At 42.0% G+C, this 23,213-nt stretch overlaps 1 protein-coding gene across 1 annotated transcript in view; it reads left to right on the top strand.

Moving 5' to 3' along the window:
• Positions 1-23,213, top strand: part of LOC121290467 (diacylglycerol kinase eta-like) — a 383,823-nt gene that overhangs the window by 276,736 nt on the left and 83,874 nt on the right. Inside the window, exons 14-15 of the mRNA XM_041210907.1 lie at positions 6,507-6,789; positions 21,151-21,303. Of these exons, the coding sequence (XP_041066841.1) occupies positions 6,507-6,789; positions 21,151-21,303 (436 nt within the window). The remainder of the gene's footprint in view (positions 1-6,506; positions 6,790-21,150; positions 21,304-23,213) is intronic.

Here is a 23,213-nt window from a genome sequence, read left to right as displayed (position 1 = left end):
AAGAAGAAAGACATGTCAGAAGCGCCGTTTTGGAAAGTGACATCATTGGAACAGATGCGACGGAGGCGAAGGAATGAGAGAATGGGGTCATACAGATTTGAAACGTTAACTCTGTTTCTCTCTCCACAGATGCTGCCAGACCGGCTGTGTTTTTCCTGGTCAGACCACATTTGGAAGACCTTGAGCCGTTCTAAGCAGCACAACCTCAGGAGGAAATATTGAGATTGGAGATGCAATTAGATTCACTGGAATAAGACCTGGGCTTCAAGGGTTGTATTCCCTGGAATTTAGAAGGTTAAGGTCAAAGCTTTCAGGATGTTAGGGTGACCAGATAGGGCAGATAGAAAAGAACTGTTTCCACAAATTTGGGAGTGTCGAGGTAGAGTCTAACAAATAAGAGCCAGGCCCCTAGAAGTGAAATTAAGAAGCACTTCAAAACACGAAGGGAGGTCGAGGTTTGGAACTTTTTCAAAAGATAATTAATCTGGGATCAGTTATTAGTTTTAAATCTGAGTTTGACAGATTTTTGTTACCCGTCTCAGCCTCCTGCTGAGGTCCCTGGCTGCTACCAGTCTTCAACTGCTTCAATTCACTCCATGTGATATCAAGAAACAGCTGAAGGCACTGGATTCTGCAAAGGTTAAGGGCCCTGACAATATTCCAGCAATAGTATTGAAGGTCTGTGCTCCAGGACTAGCCCCCCCAACCAGCCAAGCTGTTCCAGTACAGCTGCAACACTGCATCTACCCGGCTATGTGGAAAATTGTCCAGGTATGTCCTGTGCACAAAAAGCAGGACTAATCCAACTCCACCACTTACCACATCAGTCCACTCTCGATCATCAGTAAAGCAATGGAAGGTGACGTCAACAGTGCTATCAAGTGGCACTTACTCAACAATAACTTGCTCAATGATGTTCAATTTGGGTTCTCCCAGGACCACTAGGCTTCTTGACAACATGGACAAAAGAGCTGACCTCTCGAGGTGAGGTGAGAGTGACTGCCCTTGACATCAAGGCAGCATTTGACCGAGTGTGGCATCAGCGAGCCCTAGCAAAACTGGAATCAGGGACAAAACTCTCTTCTGGTTGGAGTTATACCTAACACAAAGGAAGATGGTTGTGGTTGTTGGTCAGTCATCTCAGCTCCAGGACATCACTGCAGGAGTTCCTCAGGGTTATGTCCTCAACCCAATCATCTTCAGCTGCTTCATCAGTGACCTACCTTCCTTCCATTTTTTTTACTCATTCAAAGGATATGGGCTTCGCGGGCCAGGCCAGCACTTATTCCCCATCCCTAATTGCCCTTGTCAAGGTGGTGGTGAGCTGCCTTCTTGAACCACTGCAGCCCATGTAGTGTGGGTACACCAACAGTGCTGTTAGGAAGAGAGTTCTAGGATTTTGACGCAGTGATAGTGAAGGAACGGTGATATATTTCCAAGTCAGGATGGTGAGTGACTTGGAAATCTTTAGCAAAAGGTGAAAGATTTATATGATTTCAAGAGAATTTGGAGGGGAACTTCCAGGTGGTGGTGTTCCCACGTATCTGCTGCCCTTACCCTTCTAGATGATAGAAGTCACGAGTTCTCTCTTGTTGGAGATGGTCATTTCCTGGCACTTGTGTGGCGCGAACGTTACTTACCATTTGTCAGCCCAAGCCTGGATGTTGCCCAGGTCTTGCTGCATTTGAACATGGACTGCTTCATAAGGTCAGGGGATGTTCGCTGATGATTACACAATGTTCAGCGCCATTCACGACTCCTCAGATATCGAACAAGTCCATCTTCATATTCAGCAAGACCTGGACAACATCCAGGCTTGAGTTGACAAGTATGAAGTAACATTTGTGCCACATAAGGAGAGATGGTTACACAGTGGTAATGTCACCTGGTTAGTAATCCAGAGGCTCAGGCTAATGCTCTGAGAACATGGGTTCAAATTCCACACTGCAGCTGGTGGAACTTACATTCAAGATTTTATGAATTAAATTTAAAACTAGTCTCAGTAATGGTGATCATGAAACCGTCATTGATTATCATAAAAATCCATCTGGTTCACTAATGTCCTTTAGGGAGGGAAATTTGCCATCCTTACCTGGTCTGACCTGGCCTATGTGACTCCAGACCCACAACAATGTGGTTGTCCCTTGACTGCCGTTGGAATTAACCTAGCAAGTTACTCAATTCATAGGCATGAGGGATGGGCAACAAATTCTAGCCTTGCCAGTGACTCCCATATGGCAAAAAAGAATAAATTTTTAAAAAGTACCAGGCAATGACCATCTCCAACAAGAGAGAAACTAATCATCACCCCTTTACATTTGATGGCATTGCCATTGCTGAGTCTCTCATTGTCGACATCCTGGGGGTTACCAGTGACCAGAAACTGAACTGGACTAGCCATTTAAACACTGTGGCTACAAGAACATGTCAGAGGCTGGGAATTCTGCATAGAGTAACTCACCTCCTGACTTCCCAAAATTTGTCCAAGGCACAGGGCAGGAGTGAGATGGAATAATCTTCACTTGCCTGGATGAGTGCAACTCCTACAGCATTCTAGAAGCTTGACACCATCCAGGGTAAAGCAGCCCACTTGACTTGCATCCCATTCGCCACCTTCAACATTCACTCCCTGCACCACCGACGCACAGTAGCAGCAGTATCGACTATCTACAAGATGCACTGCAGTAACTCAACAAGGCTCCTTAGACAGCTCCTTCCAAACTCATGACTTCTGTCACTTAGAAGGACGAGGGCAGCAGATAGATGGGAACACCACCATCTGGAAGTTCCCCTCCAAGTCACTCATCATCCTGACTTGGAAATATATCGCCGTTGCTGGGTCAAAAATCCTAGAACTCCCTCCTAAAAGCACTGTGGGTGTACCTACACCACAGGGACTGCAGCGATTCAAGAAGGCAGCTCACCACCACCTTCTCAAGGGAAATTAGGGATGGGCAATAAATGCTGGCTTAGCCAGTGATGCCCACATCCCATGAATGAATAAAAATAAATAAACTTGGCCTGGCCAACACTCCCCATATCAAGAGAATTTTTTTTTAAATGTTGACCAAAAGTACTTTCCAGCCAATGAATTGTTTTTGAAGTGCACTGCGATTGCTGTACCCAAACATTGCAGTCAATTTGCACACAGCAATGTCCCACAAACAACAGTGAGATAAAGGATCTGTTTTTGTTGGTTCAGAGATAGCCAGAGAAATCCCCTGCTTAAAAGACCTCATTGGATCTTCTTCATGTCAAGTGAACAGACAGATTAGGACTAGGTTTATCACCTTATCTAAAAGACAGCAACTCCACAATAATATAAAGGGAAAATACTGTGGATGCTAGAAATCTGAAACAAAAGCAAAAAATGCTGGAAAAACTCAGCAGGTCTGACAGCATCTGTGGAGAGAGAGGCAGAGATAATATTTCGAGTCAGTATGACCCTTCTTCAGATCGGTAGAAGAGTCATATGGACTCGAAACATTATCTCTGTCTCCCTTGAAGCAACTCCACCATTGCTTAGATTATGCAATTGAATTCTGCAAAGTGGGCGGTGGGGAGGCTTGAACCCATGACTTACTGACTCTGAGACAAGATTGCAACCTATTGAGCCATGGCTGATTGAAGCAGAGTCTCGGTTGTTAGGAAGGCAGATTGGAGAATTGAGTTTGTGAACGGGAAGGCTGTGTACACTGACTTCTACAGCCTTTTCACTTCTACTTTCTGCCTCGCCCTGTGCAAATTTTGGCGTCTCCAAAAGTCACCCTACAGTCTTCAATTAAGTTGAAAATAACCTTGGCGATAGAAAGCATTTGATTCAGGTTTGCCAGCGTTGGGTTAAAATTATTGTTATTTCCCAGAACTAGACATAAGGCAGTTTGAAATGCAATATACAATTGGTAGTTTCAGAATTCAGTAAGAACAGCTGGGACCCAAAGCATGAGAATATTGTTTTTGTTTCAGCGATGAATTTATTTAATAGAGAAATGCAGCTAAAGTACTACTTTACATTTTTTAAGAAAAAGCAATACCCACATCCCCTCAACTTTTGCACCATCTATCAGTCTCGGTCAGTCTCTAAATAAAGCGTGTCTTCCTGAGGAAGAACTTGTCAAACCTTCTTATCGTCAGGGAAGAGAGAAAAGAGCCAGAAGAGTTTTGAGCAGTAATGCATTTCAGTCTGATTTATGTAACCTGTCACGTTTGTGAAACACATGTTCATGATTATCAAGTCATCTTTGCCCTCAGCCCTCCCTGATATATCAGTGGGATCATTAACAAGCCTCTGCTTGCTCTGCGTCCTGGCATTACTTAAGAAATGGGGAAAACAAAATTTACATTCAGGCGGTGAGGCCAGCGACCGCCCAAAGCAGGGAGGGCCTTTAAATACGTCCTTAAATTGGCAGGCTGGACTCCGCTGACACCATTAAGTCCCGACTGCAATATTAACTGAGACCTGAGCAGTGTGGAAGTGGCTAAACTTGCCAGGTACGAATCCAAGACTAGGAGAAGCTCAGAAAACCTGGTTTCTTACCACTGTCTCTAACATGCAAACCACTGTCAGAGCCAGGCAGCTGCTTGTATTTTGGACAGTGAGTCTGCCAGTGGCTTGCTGACAAGGCCCTGCAATCAGCATTAATCAAGGTCTCTCTTGGATGGACCAATCACCGACTAGGGACACCTTTTAACCGGAGGTTTCGGGTGGCCTCATGACTGGGATATGTGCTCTGTGGTCAGCACTCCTGTCCCAATAGAAAAACTAATGGTGCTGTTGAAAGGGCAGGAAAAGAACAGCTGCTTCATTGAGCCTGCCCATATATCCATGGTGGTTGGAGCATCATGACTAAACATTTCCTCCATCCCTTCCCTCTTCCCCACAGTTATGTAACCTCCTGGGAAAGGCCATTAAACCCCGTTTGCCCATTTATTATGACACAGCCGTTGGCCAAGACTGAGTTGTTCAAATCCCAGTGGGAAACTTGAAGCCACTGCCATAACCCTTTTTGCAATTTGTATGTTCCGAGATGCAGGCTTTGAATTCAGTAGTAATGAGACCACAGAGTCTCGAGCATTTTGTAAAACTAAATTAAACATTTATTAATACAAGAAAATTGTAAGCACAAACATATGCCTACAAAATTGCTACTATAATAACTACGAAAATCCCCTAATTAATCAGACTCTCAGTTACGCTCATGCTAAGAGAACAGTGAAACTCATAAATTTAACAGACCTCTGGCAAAGCATCTCTTGGACATCTCCATTCAAAATGAGTTTCTTTGAGCTCTGGGTCCTTGCAGAAAGCAGCTTGTAGCTTCTCAAACTTATTGGATCTTAAAGTGGCTCTACCTTATACATAATCTCCTTTCTCCTTTATACATATCTTTCTCTTTGAATGTAAATTTTCCATTGTATCACTAGGATTTTAACTTTATCTCTTCTAACAATAACATCCTTTCATTCCACCAATTTTATTAGTAAGGTGAAAAAAGTTAAACACGTTGCTTAGTGTCTTAGAGCAAGATTTCGCCCATTCTTTTGAATGGTTTATTTAAAAAAGCAAATTGCCCCCTTGACACCTATGTTTCTAAACTTTCCCATGTTTATCTAATTACCATTTCAAACCTACTTCTTTCTGTGCCTCAAAGCCTCTAGACCAGCTGGCTTTAATCCAATTAAGACACACGCACACAAACACCACTAAACTCTATTTAAAAGAATAATTTCCAATAACATTATAGACATTAATATCTCTTCATGACACATTGCAGGGGTTGGTTACAGTCAGTTGGGTGGGTTTAGGGATATGGCAGGTGTCAGCCCATCAGGATGTTGGGAGGTGGCGGTGTTAGCCAGCCAGTGGGTGGGGTCAGCCAGGATGTTAGTAGGGGAGAGGGATGAGGTGTTGGCAAGTTGAATGTGGGAAGGGGTGACAACCAGTTGGTGGGCTTGTCGGCTGGTTGTTGGCCACTTTGGGGGTGGTTTCCGGGGTTGGGTGTTGGCAGGTTGGAGGATGGTGGGGGGGGTGCAGTTGATGGTCAGGAGTTCAGGTCGGGTCAGAGTGGGGAGTCTCATGGGGGGTTGCTGTGGGTTTGTACAATGTTACCTGAAAGGTAGAAGTGGTTTTAATTCTTTTTAATTATCCTAACTTTTTCTGGGTAACTATTGATGTAACACAGCCAGAACCACCTGAAGTATGCAATTTAAATTGCAATTTTCGGATGGTTCCCAGTGCAGGGCAATTGCACATCGAAAGTATCTTTTAACCCTGTTCCGGGATTTCAGTCCATCATTTAGGCTGACAGTTCACTGTAGTACTGGCAGGGCGCTGCGTTAAAGCACCATGGGATACATTGCTGCATTAAAAGCACCATATAAATGCAAGTGGTTGTTTGTGGCTGTTGCCTTTAAAAATGAAGTCAACTGCTATAAAACCTGCTATAACCTGAAACTGTTAAATTTCTCATTATGGCCTGATGCTATTTATTGCATTCCCTTGCCAGTGTTCGGCATTGAATGAGAAGCTCGACTCACTGCTGCAGGCTCTGAATGATGAATCTCAGGCCATGACTGGCCACCACTGCTCAACGCCACCCATTGTGGAGGAGGAAGGAGAAGAAGAGGAGTTTAGTGAGGAATCCTTATCTGAGAGCAAGGAACAGGCATTGGAAATGATTCCAGCTCGGTCTTCCACCCAAAAATTCTTCAAACCAAGGGAACAACTTATGCTCCGGGCGAACAGTCTGAAAAAAGCAGTGAGGCAAATCATCGAACAAGCAGAGAAAGGTACAGCTTGTTGAAGCCCAATGTGTTTTTCAGTTACTTGTTTGCTGTCCATTTACCCAAACAGTAGATTTTTGAAAGCTGCATGAAATAGAAAATTCCTGTCTTTAGAAATAACTTCCTTTTGAAATGATTCATTTCCAAGTGACTGAGAGACCCAGTCAACGTTCAGATATCTCCCATATAAATGCTATTTTGTGAACCAATGTAACTTCCTTTCTTTTACTTTTTCGTTTTTCTTTTCTGAAATGAACATGAATAAAGAGCACAACACTGCAGAAAGCTGAGAAGGGAATGGCAAGTGCACAAGGTTAAAATTACAAAGGAAATTAGGAAAGCAAAGAGAGGGCTTGAATAAGTATTGGCAAGTGAAATTAAGTGTTAAGAAAATATAATTTTTTCCCTAATATTACTGTGGGATACTGAAGCAAGCTTATGGAGGCTTGTGTGTGTGCTTGTGTCTATTTTAAACTGTAGACAGTCAGACTACAAGATTTGAATCGTCAAAAGGAGCTAGATGTAAAACAGGCATTTGAAATGGAGGTGGGTAAGCTAGGATGAAGTCTCAGCAGATACAGCATGAATGGAGTTTACATTTTTGATGAGCTGAGAAGTTGTTTGATTTCCAAAGAGACATGATAAGATGTTTACAAGTGGCAAGATAAATAAGGCAAAGTTATCAAGCTTATTTTTTCTGGAAGTTCTATCCATAATGACAACATGGAAGATTTTATATTCTGAGAAAAGTAACTTCCAAAGAAAGGTCGAAACAATGGGATTTACAGATCAAAAGGGAGAAATATGTTTATGGAAAGTTGTATGGGAGTGGGCGTGTGAGATTTTGAAGAGTATACTGTGAAGTAGCAGTTTCTAGCCACACTGGAGAAGTTTGCTCTTCTAGCAGCCAAGGTTGTGTTAAAAACCTTTGGAGTTCCATTGTCAAGTGAGAGGGAGAGAAAAGTTGTTAAATATCTCCTTACAGAAACAGTGGGTGCGTCAATATTGCTGGATGTTTTAGAGATTAAGAATCTATTTGGACTGTTGCCTGGAAGGGTTGTGTAGTTGGGAGTCTTACTAAGTAAAAATATTTTGTGAACTGTTATAAGACTAAATAACTGTGTATCTGTAATCTTGTGTATGTTTATTTTTTCTTTTGTAAATAATGTTTTGAGTTAATCTTTAAAATCTCTAAAGGTGGTAGTGGGCTCATTACTTCTGACTTCAGTGCACAAACTTTTTCGTAATAAATACAAATTGCAAAATCATTATGATAGCCTGGCAAAAGTCTCACTCTGGGATTTGGTCAGCCTGGCAAAAGCACCTGGCATTTCATAACACAAGGAAAGCCCAAAGATGTTTTATAAAGAGCAAGAGGGTAACTAAGGAATGAATAGGGTCAATTAGAAACCAAAAGAGAAACTTTCATGTGGAGGTCGAAGATATGGGAATGGTTCTTGATGAATACTTGGCATATGCCTTCCCTAAAGAGAGGGGCATGCAGATATTGTCGTTGAGGAGGGGAGTGAAATATTGCACGGGATATTTGATATTTGCATGGATGAGGATTGCGAGCATTGTACAATTGTTTAAAAAGAGAGGAAGTGATCGACCAAGTAGTTACATGTCAGTCAGCTTAGCTTTGGCTGTAAGCAAATTATTGGAAAAAATTCTGAGGGACAGTATTAATCGTTATTTAGAAAGGCATGGATTAATCAAGGACAGTCCATGGACACGTGTTAAGGAATATTGTGCCTCGCTAACTTGATTATTTTTGAGAAGGTAACAAGGAGTGTTGATGAGGGAAGTGCATTTGATGTAGCCTACATAGAATTTAGTAAGGCTTTTGACGAGGTTCCAAATGGCAAACTGGTTAGAAAACTAAAAGCTCTTGAATACATGGGAAAGTGGAAAATTGGATCCAAAATTGGCTCAGCCACAGGAAGTAAAAGGCTATGGTTGGCAGATGTTTCTGTGACTGGAAGATTGTGGAACCCACAGAAAACAGAGCTCAATGCTGGCTGCCTTGCTGTTCGTGGTACATATCAATGACTGGACTTAAATGTAGGGGGACATGATTAAAAAGTTAGCAGATGATAAAAAAACTTGGCTGCCTGGTTAATCGTGATCAAGAAAGCTGTCGACTGCAGGAAGATATCAATGGACTGGTCAGGTCGATAGAAAAGTGGCAAATGGAATTCAATCTGGAGAAGTGCAGGATAATTCATTTGGGGAGGACAAGCAATGCAAGGGAATACACAATAAATGGTGAGTTACTGAGAAGTGTAGAAGATCAAAGGAACTTTCAGGTATATGTCCATAGGATTCCTGAAGGTAGCAGGACAGGTAGATGCTTAAGAAGATATACAGGATACATCCTTTTATTAATGAGGCATAGAATATAAGAGCAGGGAGATTATGTTAGAATTATATAAAATAACTAATTTTAAGACCACAGCTAGAGTATTATGTACATTTCTGGTTACCGTATTACAGGAAGGATATGCTCATACTAGAGAGGGTACAGAGGAGATTATGAGGATGTTGCCAGAAATGGAGAATTTTAGCTGCAAGGAAAGATTGGACAGGCTAGTTCTTTTCTTTGGAACAGGGGAGCCTGAAGGGAAATTTACTGAGGTGTAGAAAACTGAGGGGCTGAGATGGAGTGGATTGTAAGGACTGATTTCCCTCAGCAGAGAGGTCAATAATCAGGGGACACTGATTTAAAGGATTTGGTAAAAGGTTTAGAGGGAATTGAGAATTTCTTTTCACCCAATGGACTGTAGTGCTCTGGGTCAACTGGGAGAGAAATTATTTCATGCAGTACATGGCACTCCCTGTCCCTGTCAATCTACATAAGCCTGTATAGCGCCAATAGAAAAAGGTGAATACATTTCTCCCCTGCTATCTGAAAGGGTTATAGAGGCAGAAACTCTCTTAGAAACGTAGATAGAAACTAGGAGCAGGAGTAGACCACTCGGCTCATTTGAGCCTGCTCCACCATTCATTATGATCATGGCTGATCATCCAACTCAATAGCCTGCTCCCGCTTTCTCCCCATATCCTTTGATCCCTTTCGCCCCAAGAGCTATATCTAACTCCTTCATGAAAGCATACAATGTTTTGGTCTCAACTACTTTCTGTGGTAACGACTTCCACAGCTTCACCACACTCTGGTTGAAGAAATTTCTCCTCATCTCAGTCCTAAATGATCTACCCCTGGTTCTGGATTCCCCCACTATCGAGAACATCCTTCCTGCATCTGCCCTGTCTAGTCCTGTTAGAATTTTATAGGTTTCTATGAGATCCCCCCTCATTCTTCTGAACTCCAGTGAATATAATCCTAAACAACTCAATCTCTCCTCATATGTCAGTCCTGCCATCCCAAGGTAAACTGTCGCTGCATTCCCTCTATAGCAAGTACATCCTTCCTCAGGTAAGGAGACCAAAACTGCACACAATATTCCAGGCATGGTCTCATCAAGGCCCTGTACAATTGCAGCAAGACATCCCTGTTCCTGTACTCGAATCCTCTCGCTATGAAAGGCCAACATACCATTTGCCTTCTTTACTGCCTGCTGCACTTGCTTACCTTCAGTGACTGGTGTACAAGGACACCCAGGTCTCGTTGCACATTCCCCTCTCTCAATTTGTAGCCATTCAGATAATAATCTGCCTTCCTGTTTTTGCTACCAAAATGGATAATCTCACATTTATCCACATTATACTGCATCTGCCATGCATTTACCCACTCACACAGCTTGTCCAAATCACACTGAAGCATCTCTGCGTCCTCCTCACAGCTCACCCTCCCACCCAGCTTTGTGTCATTTGAAAATTTGGAGATATTACATTTAATTCCCTCATCTAAATCATTAATATATGTTGTGAATAACTGGGGTCCCAGCACCGATCCCTGCGGTACCCCACTAGTCACTGCCTGCCGTTCGGAAAAAAACCCGTTTATTCCTACTCTTTGTTTCCTGTCTGCCAACCAGTTTTCTATCCATCTCAATACACTACCCTCAATCCCATGTGCTTTAATTTTACACCCCAACCTCTTATGTGGGACTTTGTCAAAAGCCTTCCGAAAGTCCAAATAAACCACATCCACTGGCTCCCCCTCATCAACTATACATTGTCAAAAAATTCTAGTAGATTTGTCAAGCATGATTTCCCTTTCATAAATCCATGCTAACTTTGTCCGATTCTGCCACTGTTTTCCACGTTCTCAGCTAGTAAATCTTTTATAATAGACTCTAGAATTTTCCCCACGACTGATGTCAGGCTGATTGGTCTATAATTCCCTGTTTTCTCTCTGCCTCCCTTTTTAAATAGTGGGGTTACATTAGTTACCCTCCAATCTGTAGGAACTGTTCCAGAGTCTACTAAATCTCAGAAGACGACCACCAATGCATCCACCATTTCTAGGGACACTTCCTTAAGTACTCTGGGATGTAGATTATCAGGCTCTGGGGATTTATCGGCCTTCAATCCCATCAATTTCTCCAACACCACTTCCCTACTAATACTGATTTCTTTCAGTTCCTCCCTCTCACTAAACCCTGTGTTCCCAACATTTCTGGTATGTTATTAGTGTCCTCTTTTGTGAAGACAGAACCAAAGTATGTATTTAGTTGATCAGCCATTTCTTTGTTCCCCATATAAATTCCCCTATTTCTGACTGTAAGGGACCTACATTTGTCTTCACCATTCTTTTTTTCTTCACATACCTATTGAAACTTACACCATTAATTAGTACTTAGGATATACGGCAGAGAAACAAGCCGTTCAGCCCAACCAGTCCATGTTGGTGTGGATGCTCCACCTGAGCCTTCTCCCATCTCCCCTCCTCTAAATCTATCATCATTAACCTCAATTCCCTTCTTCCTCATATCCTTGTCTAGCTTTCCCTTAAATGCATCTATATTATTCAATTCAACCACTCCCTGTAGTAGCAAGTTCCACAATATACCCACTGTTTGGGGGGAAATGTTTCCTCTGAATTTCCTATTGGATTTCTTGGTGACTATCTTATAATGATGGCCTCCAGTTATGCCCTTCCCCATTGGAGAAAACATTCTCTCTGCATCCACTCAATCAAAAGTTTTTATAACCTTAAAGACCTCTATTAGGTCACCCCTGAATTGCCTTTTTTCAAGAGTAGAGAGATCGAGCCTGTCAATTCTTTCCTGATATATTTTTGATATAAAACTTGGATGTGTTCTCTGCACCATTTTTAGTGCCTTTGTAATGTAGCAGCCAGAAGTGCACAGAGCACTACATAAGTGTGGTGTAATCAAGATTTGACAGAGGTTTAACATAACCTCCCTACTTTTCAACTCTTTCCCTCAAGAAATAAAATCTAGAGCTTGATTTGTTTTTTTTTCAACGTCCTTGCTAAACTGTGGCAAATCTTTTAGTGATGGATATATTTGTACTTTCCGATCCCACTCAGACTGGCACCTTCCAGATAATAAGTGACCTCCCTATTCTTCCTACTGAAATTTTATCTTCCTACCTCATGTTTATCTGTGTTGAACTTAATTTGCCAATTTTTGGCCACTCTGCAAGTTTATTAATGTCTGCCCTCCTGTAATTCTAACTCAATATTGATTACCCCCACCCACCAATTTTTTGACATCCTTGAATTTAGAAATTGTACTTTTGATTCCAAAATCCAAATCCTTAATGTAAATTGTGAATAGCTGTGACCCCAGCACTGATCCTGGTGGAACACCATTTATTTTTCCTACATGATATTCAGTTGACTGGCCTATAATGCTAAAAGGTTAGTTAAGGAAAAAGTGGGACCTATCAGAGATGAAGATGGAAACTTGTGTGTAGCTGCAGAGGCTGTGGGAAGGGTTTTGAATGAATATTTTGTCTCCGTATTTACAAAGGAAAGGGAAGATGTAGATACAGCAGTCCAGGAGATATTGGACGGGATAGTCATAAAGAGAGAGGAAGTACTCGAAGGGTTGAAATGCTTGAAAGTTGATAAGTCACCAGGGCCAGATGGATTGTTTCAGAGGCTGCTGAAGGAAGTCAGGGAGGAGATAGCAGATGCTCCGAGGATGATTTTCCAATCTTCACTAGATACACGGGAGATACCGGAGGACTAGAGAAATGCAAACGTAGTTCCGTTGTTTAAAAAGGGACCAAAGGAAATGCCAAACAATTATAGGCCAGTTAGCCAGTGAGCAAATTAGTAGAATCAATCCTGAGAGATAGGATTAACTGTCATGTGGAAAGGCATGGACTAGTCAGGGATGGTCAGCATGGATTTGTTAAAGGAAGGTCTTGCCTCACAAATTTGATTGAATTCTTTGAGGAAATGATAAGGGTTGATGAAGGTAGTGCAGTGGATGTGTACATGGATTTTAGCAAGGCATTTGACAAGGTTCCACATGGCAAATTGGTCAGGAAAGTAAAAGCCCATAGGATTCAGGGTAATGTGGTAAACTGGATAAGACGTTGGCTTTGTAACAGAAAACAAAGGTTAATGGTCGATGGATGCCCTTGCGAATGGAAAGTTGTCTCAAGTGGTGTTCCACAGGGCCCGGTGTTGGGACCCTTGCTGTTTGTGTTATATATTAATGATTTGGACGTGAATGTGGGGGGCACGATTGGGAAATTTGCAGATGACACAAAGATTGGCCAAGTAGTGAATAGTGTAAAAGATAGCCATAATCTCCAAAACGATATAGATGGGTTGGTGGAGTGGGTGGTAAAGTGGCAGTTGGATTTTAGCATAGAGAAGTGTGTGGTCATACATTTACTGAGGTCAAACAGTTACAGGGATTACAAAATAAATGGGAATATACTAAGAGGGGCGGATGAAGTGAGAGATCTTGGCATACAAGTACACAGGTCCCTGAAGGCAGCAGTTCAAGGTTGTAAAGAAGGCAAATGGAATGCTCTCCTTCATTGACAGAGGTATAGAATATAAAAGTAAGGATATAATGTTGGAATTGTATAAAACACTGGTGAGGCCACAACTGGAGTATTGTGTGCAGTTCTGGTCACCACATTACAGGAAGGACATAATAACTCTGGAGAGAGTGCAGAGGAGGTTTACAAGAATGTTGCCAGGGTTAGAAAAGAGTAGCTATGAGGAGAGATTGGATAGGTTGGGGTTATTTTCCTTTGAACAAAGAAGGCTGAGAGGTGACTTGATTGAGGTGTATAAAATTATGAGGGGAATAGATAGAGTGGACAGGATAAAATTGTTTCCCTTGATGGAGAATTCTAGAACCAGGGGATATAGATTCAAAATAAGTGGCAGAGGGTGTAGGGGGGACATGAGGAAGAACATTTTTATGCAGAGGGTAGTGGGTGTCTGGAATTCACTGCCCAAGTTGGTGGTAGAGGCAGAAACTTTAAACTCTTAAAAAGTACCTGGATCTGCACCTTAAGTGTTGTAAGCTGCAAGGTTATGGGCCGGGTGCAGGAAGGTGGGATTAGAAAGGGCACCTGGGTGCCCTCAGGCTGGCATGGACAAGATGGGCCAAATGGCCTCCTTCTGTGCTGTAACTTTTCTATGGTCCTATAATTCCCTGGACATGTTCTATGCTGTCCTTTAATATAGGAATAGCATTAGCTATTCACCTGTCCTCCAGCCCAAATTCTTTTATGAATGAAAGGGAATGGAGGATAATAGAAGATCCCTCGTGGCTGAGTTGAGCCATTTTTGCAATTAAGTGTTTAAATGGGATGAGCTGGAAAATGGGATTAGGCTGGATGGCTCTTTTACAGCCAGCACAGACACAATGATCCAAATGGCCCCCTTCTGTGCTGTGAATCTCTGTTTCTGTGAATTAATATCCAGTAAGATATGGCAGGGCTGCAGTATGGTGCTAGATTAGCAATCTGGAATAGTAAATAACGATAATAGTTTTGGACATTTCATTAAAATAACTTCATTATTTGACCCAAAAGCTGCTGGATTGTCTTTATAATTAGAAGGATTTTTAAAATATTCGTTCACAGGATGTGTGCGTCACTGGCTAGGCCAGCATTCATTTCCCATCCCTAATTGCCCTTGAGAAGGTGGTGGTGAGCTGCCTTCTTGAACCGCTGCAGTCCCTGTGGTGTAGGTATTTTGATAGGATGAGATGAAGTAAGGCCGGAAGAATTACAGGTACTTTGCTTCACTATAGAGGACACAAATAACATCCCGAAATAGCTGTAAATCAGGAAAGGAGGGAGAAACTCGGGGAAAATTACAATCACCAGGGAAGTGGTATTGAGCACATTGTTGGGGCTGCGGGCTGACAAACCCCTAGTTCTGGATGGATTTCACCCTAAGGTATTGAAAGAAGTGGCTAGTGAGATAGTTGATGCACTGGTTTTAATTTTCCAAAATTCCCTAGATTTGGGGAAAGTTCCGTTAGATTGGAAAATTGGAAATATAACTCCTTTAGTCGAAAAAGGGAGGGAGACAGAAAGCAGGACACTATAGGCCAGTTAGCCTAGCATCTGTCATAGGGAAAATGTTAGAAGCTATTATTAAGGGCACTTAGAAAAATCCAAGGCATTAGGCAGAGTCAACATGGTTTTGTAAAAGGGAAATCATGTTTAACCAATTTATTGGAGTTCTTTGAAGGAGTTACATGTGCTGTAGATAAAGGGGAACCAGTGGACGTACTGTACTTAGATTTCCAGAAGGCATTTGATTAAGTGCCAAATCAAAGGTTATTGCGTAAAATAAAAGTTCATGGTGCGGGGGTAACATTTTGGCATGGATAGAAGATTGGCTAGCTAACAGGAAGCAGAGAATTGGCATAAATGGGTATTTTTCTGGTTGGCAGGATATGACAAGTGGCATGACTTGGATGAAAGGACAGATGGTATGGTTGCTAAATTTGCTGACAATACAAAGATGGGTAGGAAAGTAATTTGTGAAGAGGATGTAAGGAGGCTACAAAGTGACATAGATAGGTTAAGTGAGTGGGCAAAGATCTGGCAAATGGAGTATAATGTGGGCAAATGTGAAATTGCCCATTTTGGCAGGAAGAATGAAAAAGAAGCTTATTATCTAAATGGTGAGAGATTGCAGAGCTCTGAGATTCAGAGGGACCTGGGTGTCTTATTACATGAATAACAAAAGGCCAGTATGTAGGTACAGCGGGTAATTAAGAAAACTATTAGAATGCTATCATTTATTGCGAGGGTAATTGATTACAAAGATAGAGAGGTTATGCTTCAGCTATACAGGGCATTGATTAGACCACACCTGTAGTAGTGTGTACAGTACTGGTCTCCTTATTTAAAGGAAGATGTAAGTGCATTGGAAGCAGTTCAGAAAATGTTTACCAGACTAATACCAGGAATGGGTGGGTTGTCTTATGAGGAAAAGCCGGACAGGTTAGGCTCATAGCCCCATGAATTTAGAAGAGTAAGAAATGACTTAATTGAAACCTTTAAGACCCTGAGGGGCCTTGACAGGGTGGATGCGGAGTGGATGTTTCCTCTTGTGGAAGAACCTAGAACTAGGGGTCACTGCTTATGAATGGGGGGTTGCTTATTTAAGATGGAGATGAGGAGAAATTTTTTTCTCTGAGGGTTGTGAGTCTTTGGAACTCTCTTTCTCAAAAGGCAGTGGAAGCAGAGTCTTTGAATATTTTTAAGGCAAAGCTAGATAGATCCTTGTTAAACAAGGGGGTGATAGGTTATCGGAGTTAGGCAGGAATGTGGGGTTGAGGTTACAATCAGTTCGGCCATGATCTTATTGCATGGCAGAGGAGGCTTGAGGGGCCGAGTGACCTACTCCTGCTCCTAATTCGTATGTAAGAGGAACATAAACACTGGAATTCACCCCTTGGGCCAAATGACCTGTTTTTGTACAAGTATCTCCTGTTTAAATTGGGTTTTAATAGTGCGTTTTCCTTTTTTAGTGTGGTTTGTAACTTTGGGATGATTTGGGACAAATGGTACTGCCTGCAAGTTTGTTTTTACAAGGTGGAAGCATGCTCAATCTTTTCCTCCCATCCACAACCCCCACCCACTAACCCTCCTTGCTGCTTCCTTCCATTTCAAGACAAAACACAAATCACTGGGGTTCATTTCCAGGGAGATGATAAAAAGCTTTTCAACTTTCTATTCAACTTTTTTAGAAGCCTAAAACATACTCTGCATGGTTCTGGCCTATGTTACATAAAGGATATAGAAGCACTGGAGAAAATTCAAAAAGGATTTATACAGATGACACCAGAACTGAGAGGTTATTATTGTGAGCTGAGAGACTGACCAGGCGGATGTAAGGTGGAGCATAGAGGTCCTTGAAATTATATAGAGGGTTGATAGGGCCAACATGGAAAAGATATCTCCAATAATGGAAGATTGAAAACCAGAAGTCATGAATATAAAACAGTCAGTAATAAATTCAATAAGGAACTTAAGAAAATTCATCCAGAGATTCCTAAGAATATGGAGTGGCATGGATGAATTTAAACTGAATCTAATTAAAGTGCATGAAGGAGAAAGGAACAGAATGAATTGTTGATCAGATTCGGTAAGCTGTAAGCAGATTCGTGTGGACCCCTTGGGTGAAGGGACCAAATGTAAATTTGCTGAAGACGCAAATATAGTCAAGAAAGTACATTGTCAAGAGGACATAAAGGCCTAAATTTTCCGGTCCCACCGGCCACAAGAATTGTAGTGGATGGGACGGATAATTTGATGGACTAGCAAAAGGTCCGTTGACTTTACGTGGGAATTTCCGGTCCGGTGGCAGGTGGCACCAGAAAATCCTATCCAAAGAGTCTACAAAAGTATTTAGATAGGTTAAATGAGTGGACAAAAACTTGGCTGATAAATTATAATGTGGGAAAATGGCAGGAAGAATAAACAAACACTATATTATTTAAATGAGAGATTGCAGAACTCTACGGTACAGAGGGATCTGGGTGTCCTCGTATATGAATCACAAAAAGTTAGTCATTTGCCGCAACTGGATACTAGGATGGAAAATGGAATGTTGGCGCTAATTGCAAGGGGAATCAAGTCTTTAAGTAGGAAAAGTGTTGCTGTCTCTCCACCCCCCCACACACCTTAAACCAGCTTATATTTCAACTCTTTCTTGGACTCGAACTCAAGTTCTGTCGGAGGGTCATGAGGACTCGAAACGTCAACTCTTTTCTTCTCCGCCGATGCTGCCAGACCTGCTGAGTTTTTCCAGGTAATTCTGTTTTTGTTTTGGATTTCCAGCATCCGCAGTTTTTTTGTTTTTATCTCTGTGTTTAATTGACTGCCACTGCTCTTCAAGAAATGCCTACCTCCTTGAAGAAGTTCTGTTCTTTTCTGCGACAAGATTTCCGTTCCTCTCTTTTGCCTTGCTATCACTGCTTGTTTGTCCCTACAACCACACCCCCCCCTCCACTTCTCTCTCTCTCCACCCCCCCACCACCCCCCCCCCCACCCCACACACACCTTAAACCAGTTTATATTTCAACTCTTTCTTGGACTCGAATTCAAGTTCTGTCGAAGGGTCATGAGGACTCAAAACGTCAACTCTTTTCTTCTCCGCCGATGCTGCCAGACCTGCTGAGTTTTTCCAGGTAATTCTGTTTTAGTGTTGCTGCAGTTGTGCAGGGCCTTAGTTAGACCGCATCTACAGTACTTTGTACAATTTAGTCTCCTTGTTTAAGAAAAGATAATAATTTAGAAGCAGTTCAGAGAAGGGTCAGTCAACTAATTCCTATGACGAAGGGGTCAGCTTATGAGGAAGGATTGAGCAGCTTAGGCCTATACTCATTGGAGTTTGGAAGAATGAGAGGTGATCTTATTGAAACAAATAAGGTCCTGCGGGGAATTGACAGGGTGGATGCTGAGCGGACGTTTCCCTTGAGAGACTAAAATTAGGGGGCACAATTTAAAACTAAGGGGTCTCCCATTTGAGACTGAGATGAGGAGGGTCTGTCAGAGGGTCGCTAGTCTGTGGAATTCTCTTCCCCAGAGAGCAGTGGAGACTGGGTCATTGAACATATTCAAGGCTGAGTTAGACACACTTTTTGATCGACAAGGGAGCCGAGGGTTATGGGATGCATACAGGAATGTGAAGATGAGACCACAATCCGAGCAGCCATGATCTTAGTGAATGGCAGGCTAGAGGGTGCTACTCCTGCTCCTAATTCTTGTGTGTTCTTGTATAAACAATGGACATAGACCAGATGGGCCAATTGCACTATTTTTGTGCTGTGAATTCTTTGTAAAGACTGCTTTTCCCCAATCCTTTTCCCACAATAATTTACTGCCAGCTGCTATTTCACTTGCACGCAAATTGCTTAGCTTAAGAATCCCTCGGGGCCGGTCTTCAGCGGTCCCGAGTTTGGAGTAGGAAAAGGAGCTTCTAGGAAGGGCAGAAACTAAAGGGTGTCATTGTATCTGAAGTGTTTGTTATCCACTTGTCACCATCCAAGAGCTGTTAAACTGAAAGACATGATGGATATTGAGTTAATAGACTTCTTAAAATGACATTGTGCAGTATAAAACTTAGGGCCAAATGTGTTGAATCTAGTCTGGCTCAAAGTTGGGGAAATTCTGCCCATCTGTAGCATTCCGTAATCTCTGTGCTGCTGCCAGTTGTACATGGAGAAAGAGATGGAATTATTTGTTTGTGTGAAGAGTGTCATCATCTTTAGCTTTGTACAATTATTTATAGCAGATTGACTTATGGTAGCAGTGTTGCCAGTGATCCTTTGGAACAATCAGGAGGGATGCAAGTTGAGGGCTGTTGTGAGTTTCTAAGCCACTAAGTGTGGACAGATTTGACAGTAATTCATTTTGCAACAACTGAATACCTCACGCACAGCCACTGTTGTGAATCGCAGCTCCTCTGCCACTTTGAGGCCTATGTGCAGGTGTGAGGGAATAAGCTCTGAGTACCTTCCGTGCAGCCTGATCCCATCCCTATGAGTTGTCCTCTTGTTCCTCCAAAGTAACACAGCGGGACTATTAATGGAGCTCTGAGCCACCAAAGCATATCAACAGCTAAGTGACTAGAAGAAGCAGCACAAAAATCTTGAATATGTTTGCATCTTTAAACAGACTTCTTCAGAAACACATCTGTCCAAGCACTTGGGCCCCAAGTAACTTTTTATGCTAGTGTGTAGATGAAGTGGTGATAACTAGATGGTACACGGGAAACTGGGTGAAGGACATCAATGCATTTTGAAATTGTGAAACTGATGGGCACCAGAGAGAACTGCAGGTAAAAAAAAAAATTGCATGGGGCACAAAATGGGCACAGAATTTTCTCCATCCCAATCTGTTGGGTTTAACCTAATTGATATCTATTTTTGATGTAGAACTAAGTGGAGCAGTTGAAGCTTGTGGGTTTTGGGAGGGAGCTCACTGTACCAAACCACTAACTTTTTATTCCCAATGAGAACCATTGGGACTGTTTTACCACCCCGACATTCTGATTTTACAGTTAATTACCAGTCATTGAAATATAGTTGTTTTTAAATGATGAGTTCATTTCATATGTTTTTGATAATTGCAGTGCAGTGCCTTTTAAAAGATTTAGTGGTTACTTAGGTGCAAGGGTTACTATTTCTGAAATGGTACTGCCAGAGTCCCCTCAACTATTGGGGCATTCACAGTTATATTTTGTCCCATCGTATTTGAATGAATGGTAGCATGAATTCTGTGAAAGTCTGTTCCCCCATATTAAGCTGTGTGTGTCAGGCCGCAGTCTCATGTAGGCATTGACTGGTGCACTGATAGGCCAGTTTGTCATGTCAAGCTGTAATATTTACACTCTAAAGTCTGGAGTTATGACTTGCCTGTAACCATTCAAGACCTGTTTGCTTCTGTAGATCTTACTGCATCCCTCAAGCTGCCTGATAGTTATTACCTGGAGGTATAACCATTCTATAATGACTGAACAGGCTAGGGCTCTTTGTTCTAGAAAACAGAAAGCTGAAGGGTGACCTAATAGATAGAGGCTTCTAAAATTGTTGAAAGAATTTGATAAAGTAGACTTGGAGAAGGTGTTTCCATTTATGGAACAACTGCAAAACTAGGGACATAAATATAAGGGAGTCCCTATTAAAACCAATAGGAAATTCAGGAGGAACTTTACTTGAGAATGTTTAGAATGAGATACTTGACACGACATGGAGTGGGTGAGGCAAATAGCATAAATGTATTGAAAGTGAAGCTAGATAAGTACATGAGGAAGAAAGATCTGGGACCAGGGTGAAATGAAATAACATGAGACGAGGTTCATATGAAGCATCAACACTGAAATAGGCCTGAGGCTGATTGTTCCCGTGCTCCACTCTGATCTGATCTTCATGTTAGCAGCTTTCTGTCAGTACTCTCCTCTTACTGTTTTATTGATGGTTCTTTTTTTTGTAGTTGTGGATGAACAGAATGCACACACTCAAGAACAGGTTGAAGTGGAACTGAAAAAAGACATTGAGGAGCACTTGAAGGAGGAGGAGGAGAAGGAGGAAGAGAAGGAGGAGGAGGAGAAGGAGGAGGATGACACAAAGGAATCTGTCCAATCAAGTATGATTTGTTCATCATTTTCCAGACTCTTTCTAGAATGGGGAGTGAGTCCATCCACCTTGAATTTATTGTCACAAGTGTTTTAGAGCTTATTTGCCTTGCAGGCTAAATGCAGGTAAAACCTTATAAGTTTAAAATCGTTCATCACATTTCCATAATGTTTATGTGATATCTTTGTAAGCATATTAACAATTTGCAGTCTGTGATGGGTGAACACTTTCCTGATCAAACCAAAACTCTTGAAGCTAAAGCTGCACCAAATGGAAGCAAGTTGGTGTTGATACTTCCCACTGTCTTTCATTAAACACCTCCACTCAGATGCATCATAACAGAAGAACACACTGGCTTCTGATAGTGTTTTCCTGTGTGGAGATATTGACTTTAATGAATAACGATCAAATTTTTGACTCTTGACAACTGTAATCCTAAATTGTCACACTGCAGCGTCTGCTGAAAAACTGCTGCAAAGAGTCCATGAGAAACAAATGTGTACTTGTAAGGGTAGGGTTAAAGGGGCGCCAGTGTCACTGGTTGAAAATGAATGTCATGCTCATGTGGATACTGTATAGAAACAGCAAAATTGAAGGGGGAAGGTCAGAACAGGAGCAAAGAAAACAGTTTCAGCACATGGTCGCCTGTTCTCTAAAGGATTCACCTTTTGTACTTACTATCTCATTACTGTGGGTAATTAATTGCACTGTAATCATTAAAAGTACTGATGCCACCTCATTGGTTATCATCTTGAATGGCCCAGTGCCTTGTCATACAGTAGAAACGGTTTTACAAGCTCTGAAGGAGTGATAGTGCAGAGTGGGCTTGATGTTGCTGGTGCTGTGTGCACTGACCCATCAATGAGCTGACAAGATCATGCAAAGCCAGCTCACTTAGATCATTAACTGCCACAGGATCATCAAGAATCTGCCAACCATGGCTCAATTGGTAACATTCGTGCCTCAGAGTTAGACGGTTCTGGGTTTAGTCCTTGGACTTGAGTCCAAAAATCAAGGTTGACCTCACCAGTGCAGTACTGAGGGAGTGCTGCACTGCCAGATGTGCAGTCTTTCAGATGAGAGGTTAACCCTTTCTGCCCCCTCAGTTCAATGTAAAAACCCTATGGCTCAATTTCGACAAGATCAATTTTGTCATTAGTACGTTGCTGCTTGTGGGAGTTCTCTGTGTGCAAATTGGTTGCCATGTTTCCTGGATTATAACAGTGACTGAATTTCAGAAGTACCTTATTGGCTATAAAACGCTTTGAGATGTCTGGTGGTCATGAAAGGTACTATATAAATGCAAGCTTGTATTTTTTTGTTGGCTGCCAAGCAGCCAATGACGGGGTCCTGGTCGTCCATTGTGTATCTGAAAATCTTATTGTTGGCAGTGAGATGAAGACCGAAATATTAACCAAGGGGGTGTTGGGAGAGCAACAGGGCTGATGTGCCTAAAAAATTACAGGGATTTTAGATTGAATTGCATCAAAGTCACAGCTCAAAATAGCCCATTCCACCCAACCAATCTGGGTTTGAATGATCTGTGGTTATGCTTTACATGAACCCCCTCTTACCTTCCTTCATCTCACTCTGTCAGTATATCCTTTTATTCCTTTCTCTTTCAAACACTTAGTTAGCTTCCCCTTAAAGGTTTCTATGCAATTCACCTCAACTGCCCCATGTGGTAGAGTGTTTTACTATCTCGAGTAAATCCCCTGATTTTCTTATCGAATTTATTAGCAACTATCTTCTATTTATGGCCCTTAGTTTTCAACTTAACCACTGTTGGAAACAACTTCTCTACATCTATCCGAACAAATCCTTTCATAATCTTAAAGACCTCTGTCAGGTCATCCCTCAGTCTTCTCTTTTCTGGAGAAAAAAAGGCCCCAGCCTTTTTAGTTTTTCCTGATACTTATG

This window comes from Carcharodon carcharias, chromosome 18 (genome assembly GCF_017639515.1).
Source record: "Carcharodon carcharias isolate sCarCar2 chromosome 18, sCarCar2.pri, whole genome shotgun sequence".
Lineage (NCBI taxonomy): Eukaryota > Metazoa > Chordata > Chondrichthyes > Lamniformes > Lamnidae > Carcharodon > Carcharodon carcharias.
The sequence above is the reverse complement of the archived record's forward strand: the minus strand, read 5'-3'. Positions and strand labels throughout refer to the sequence as shown.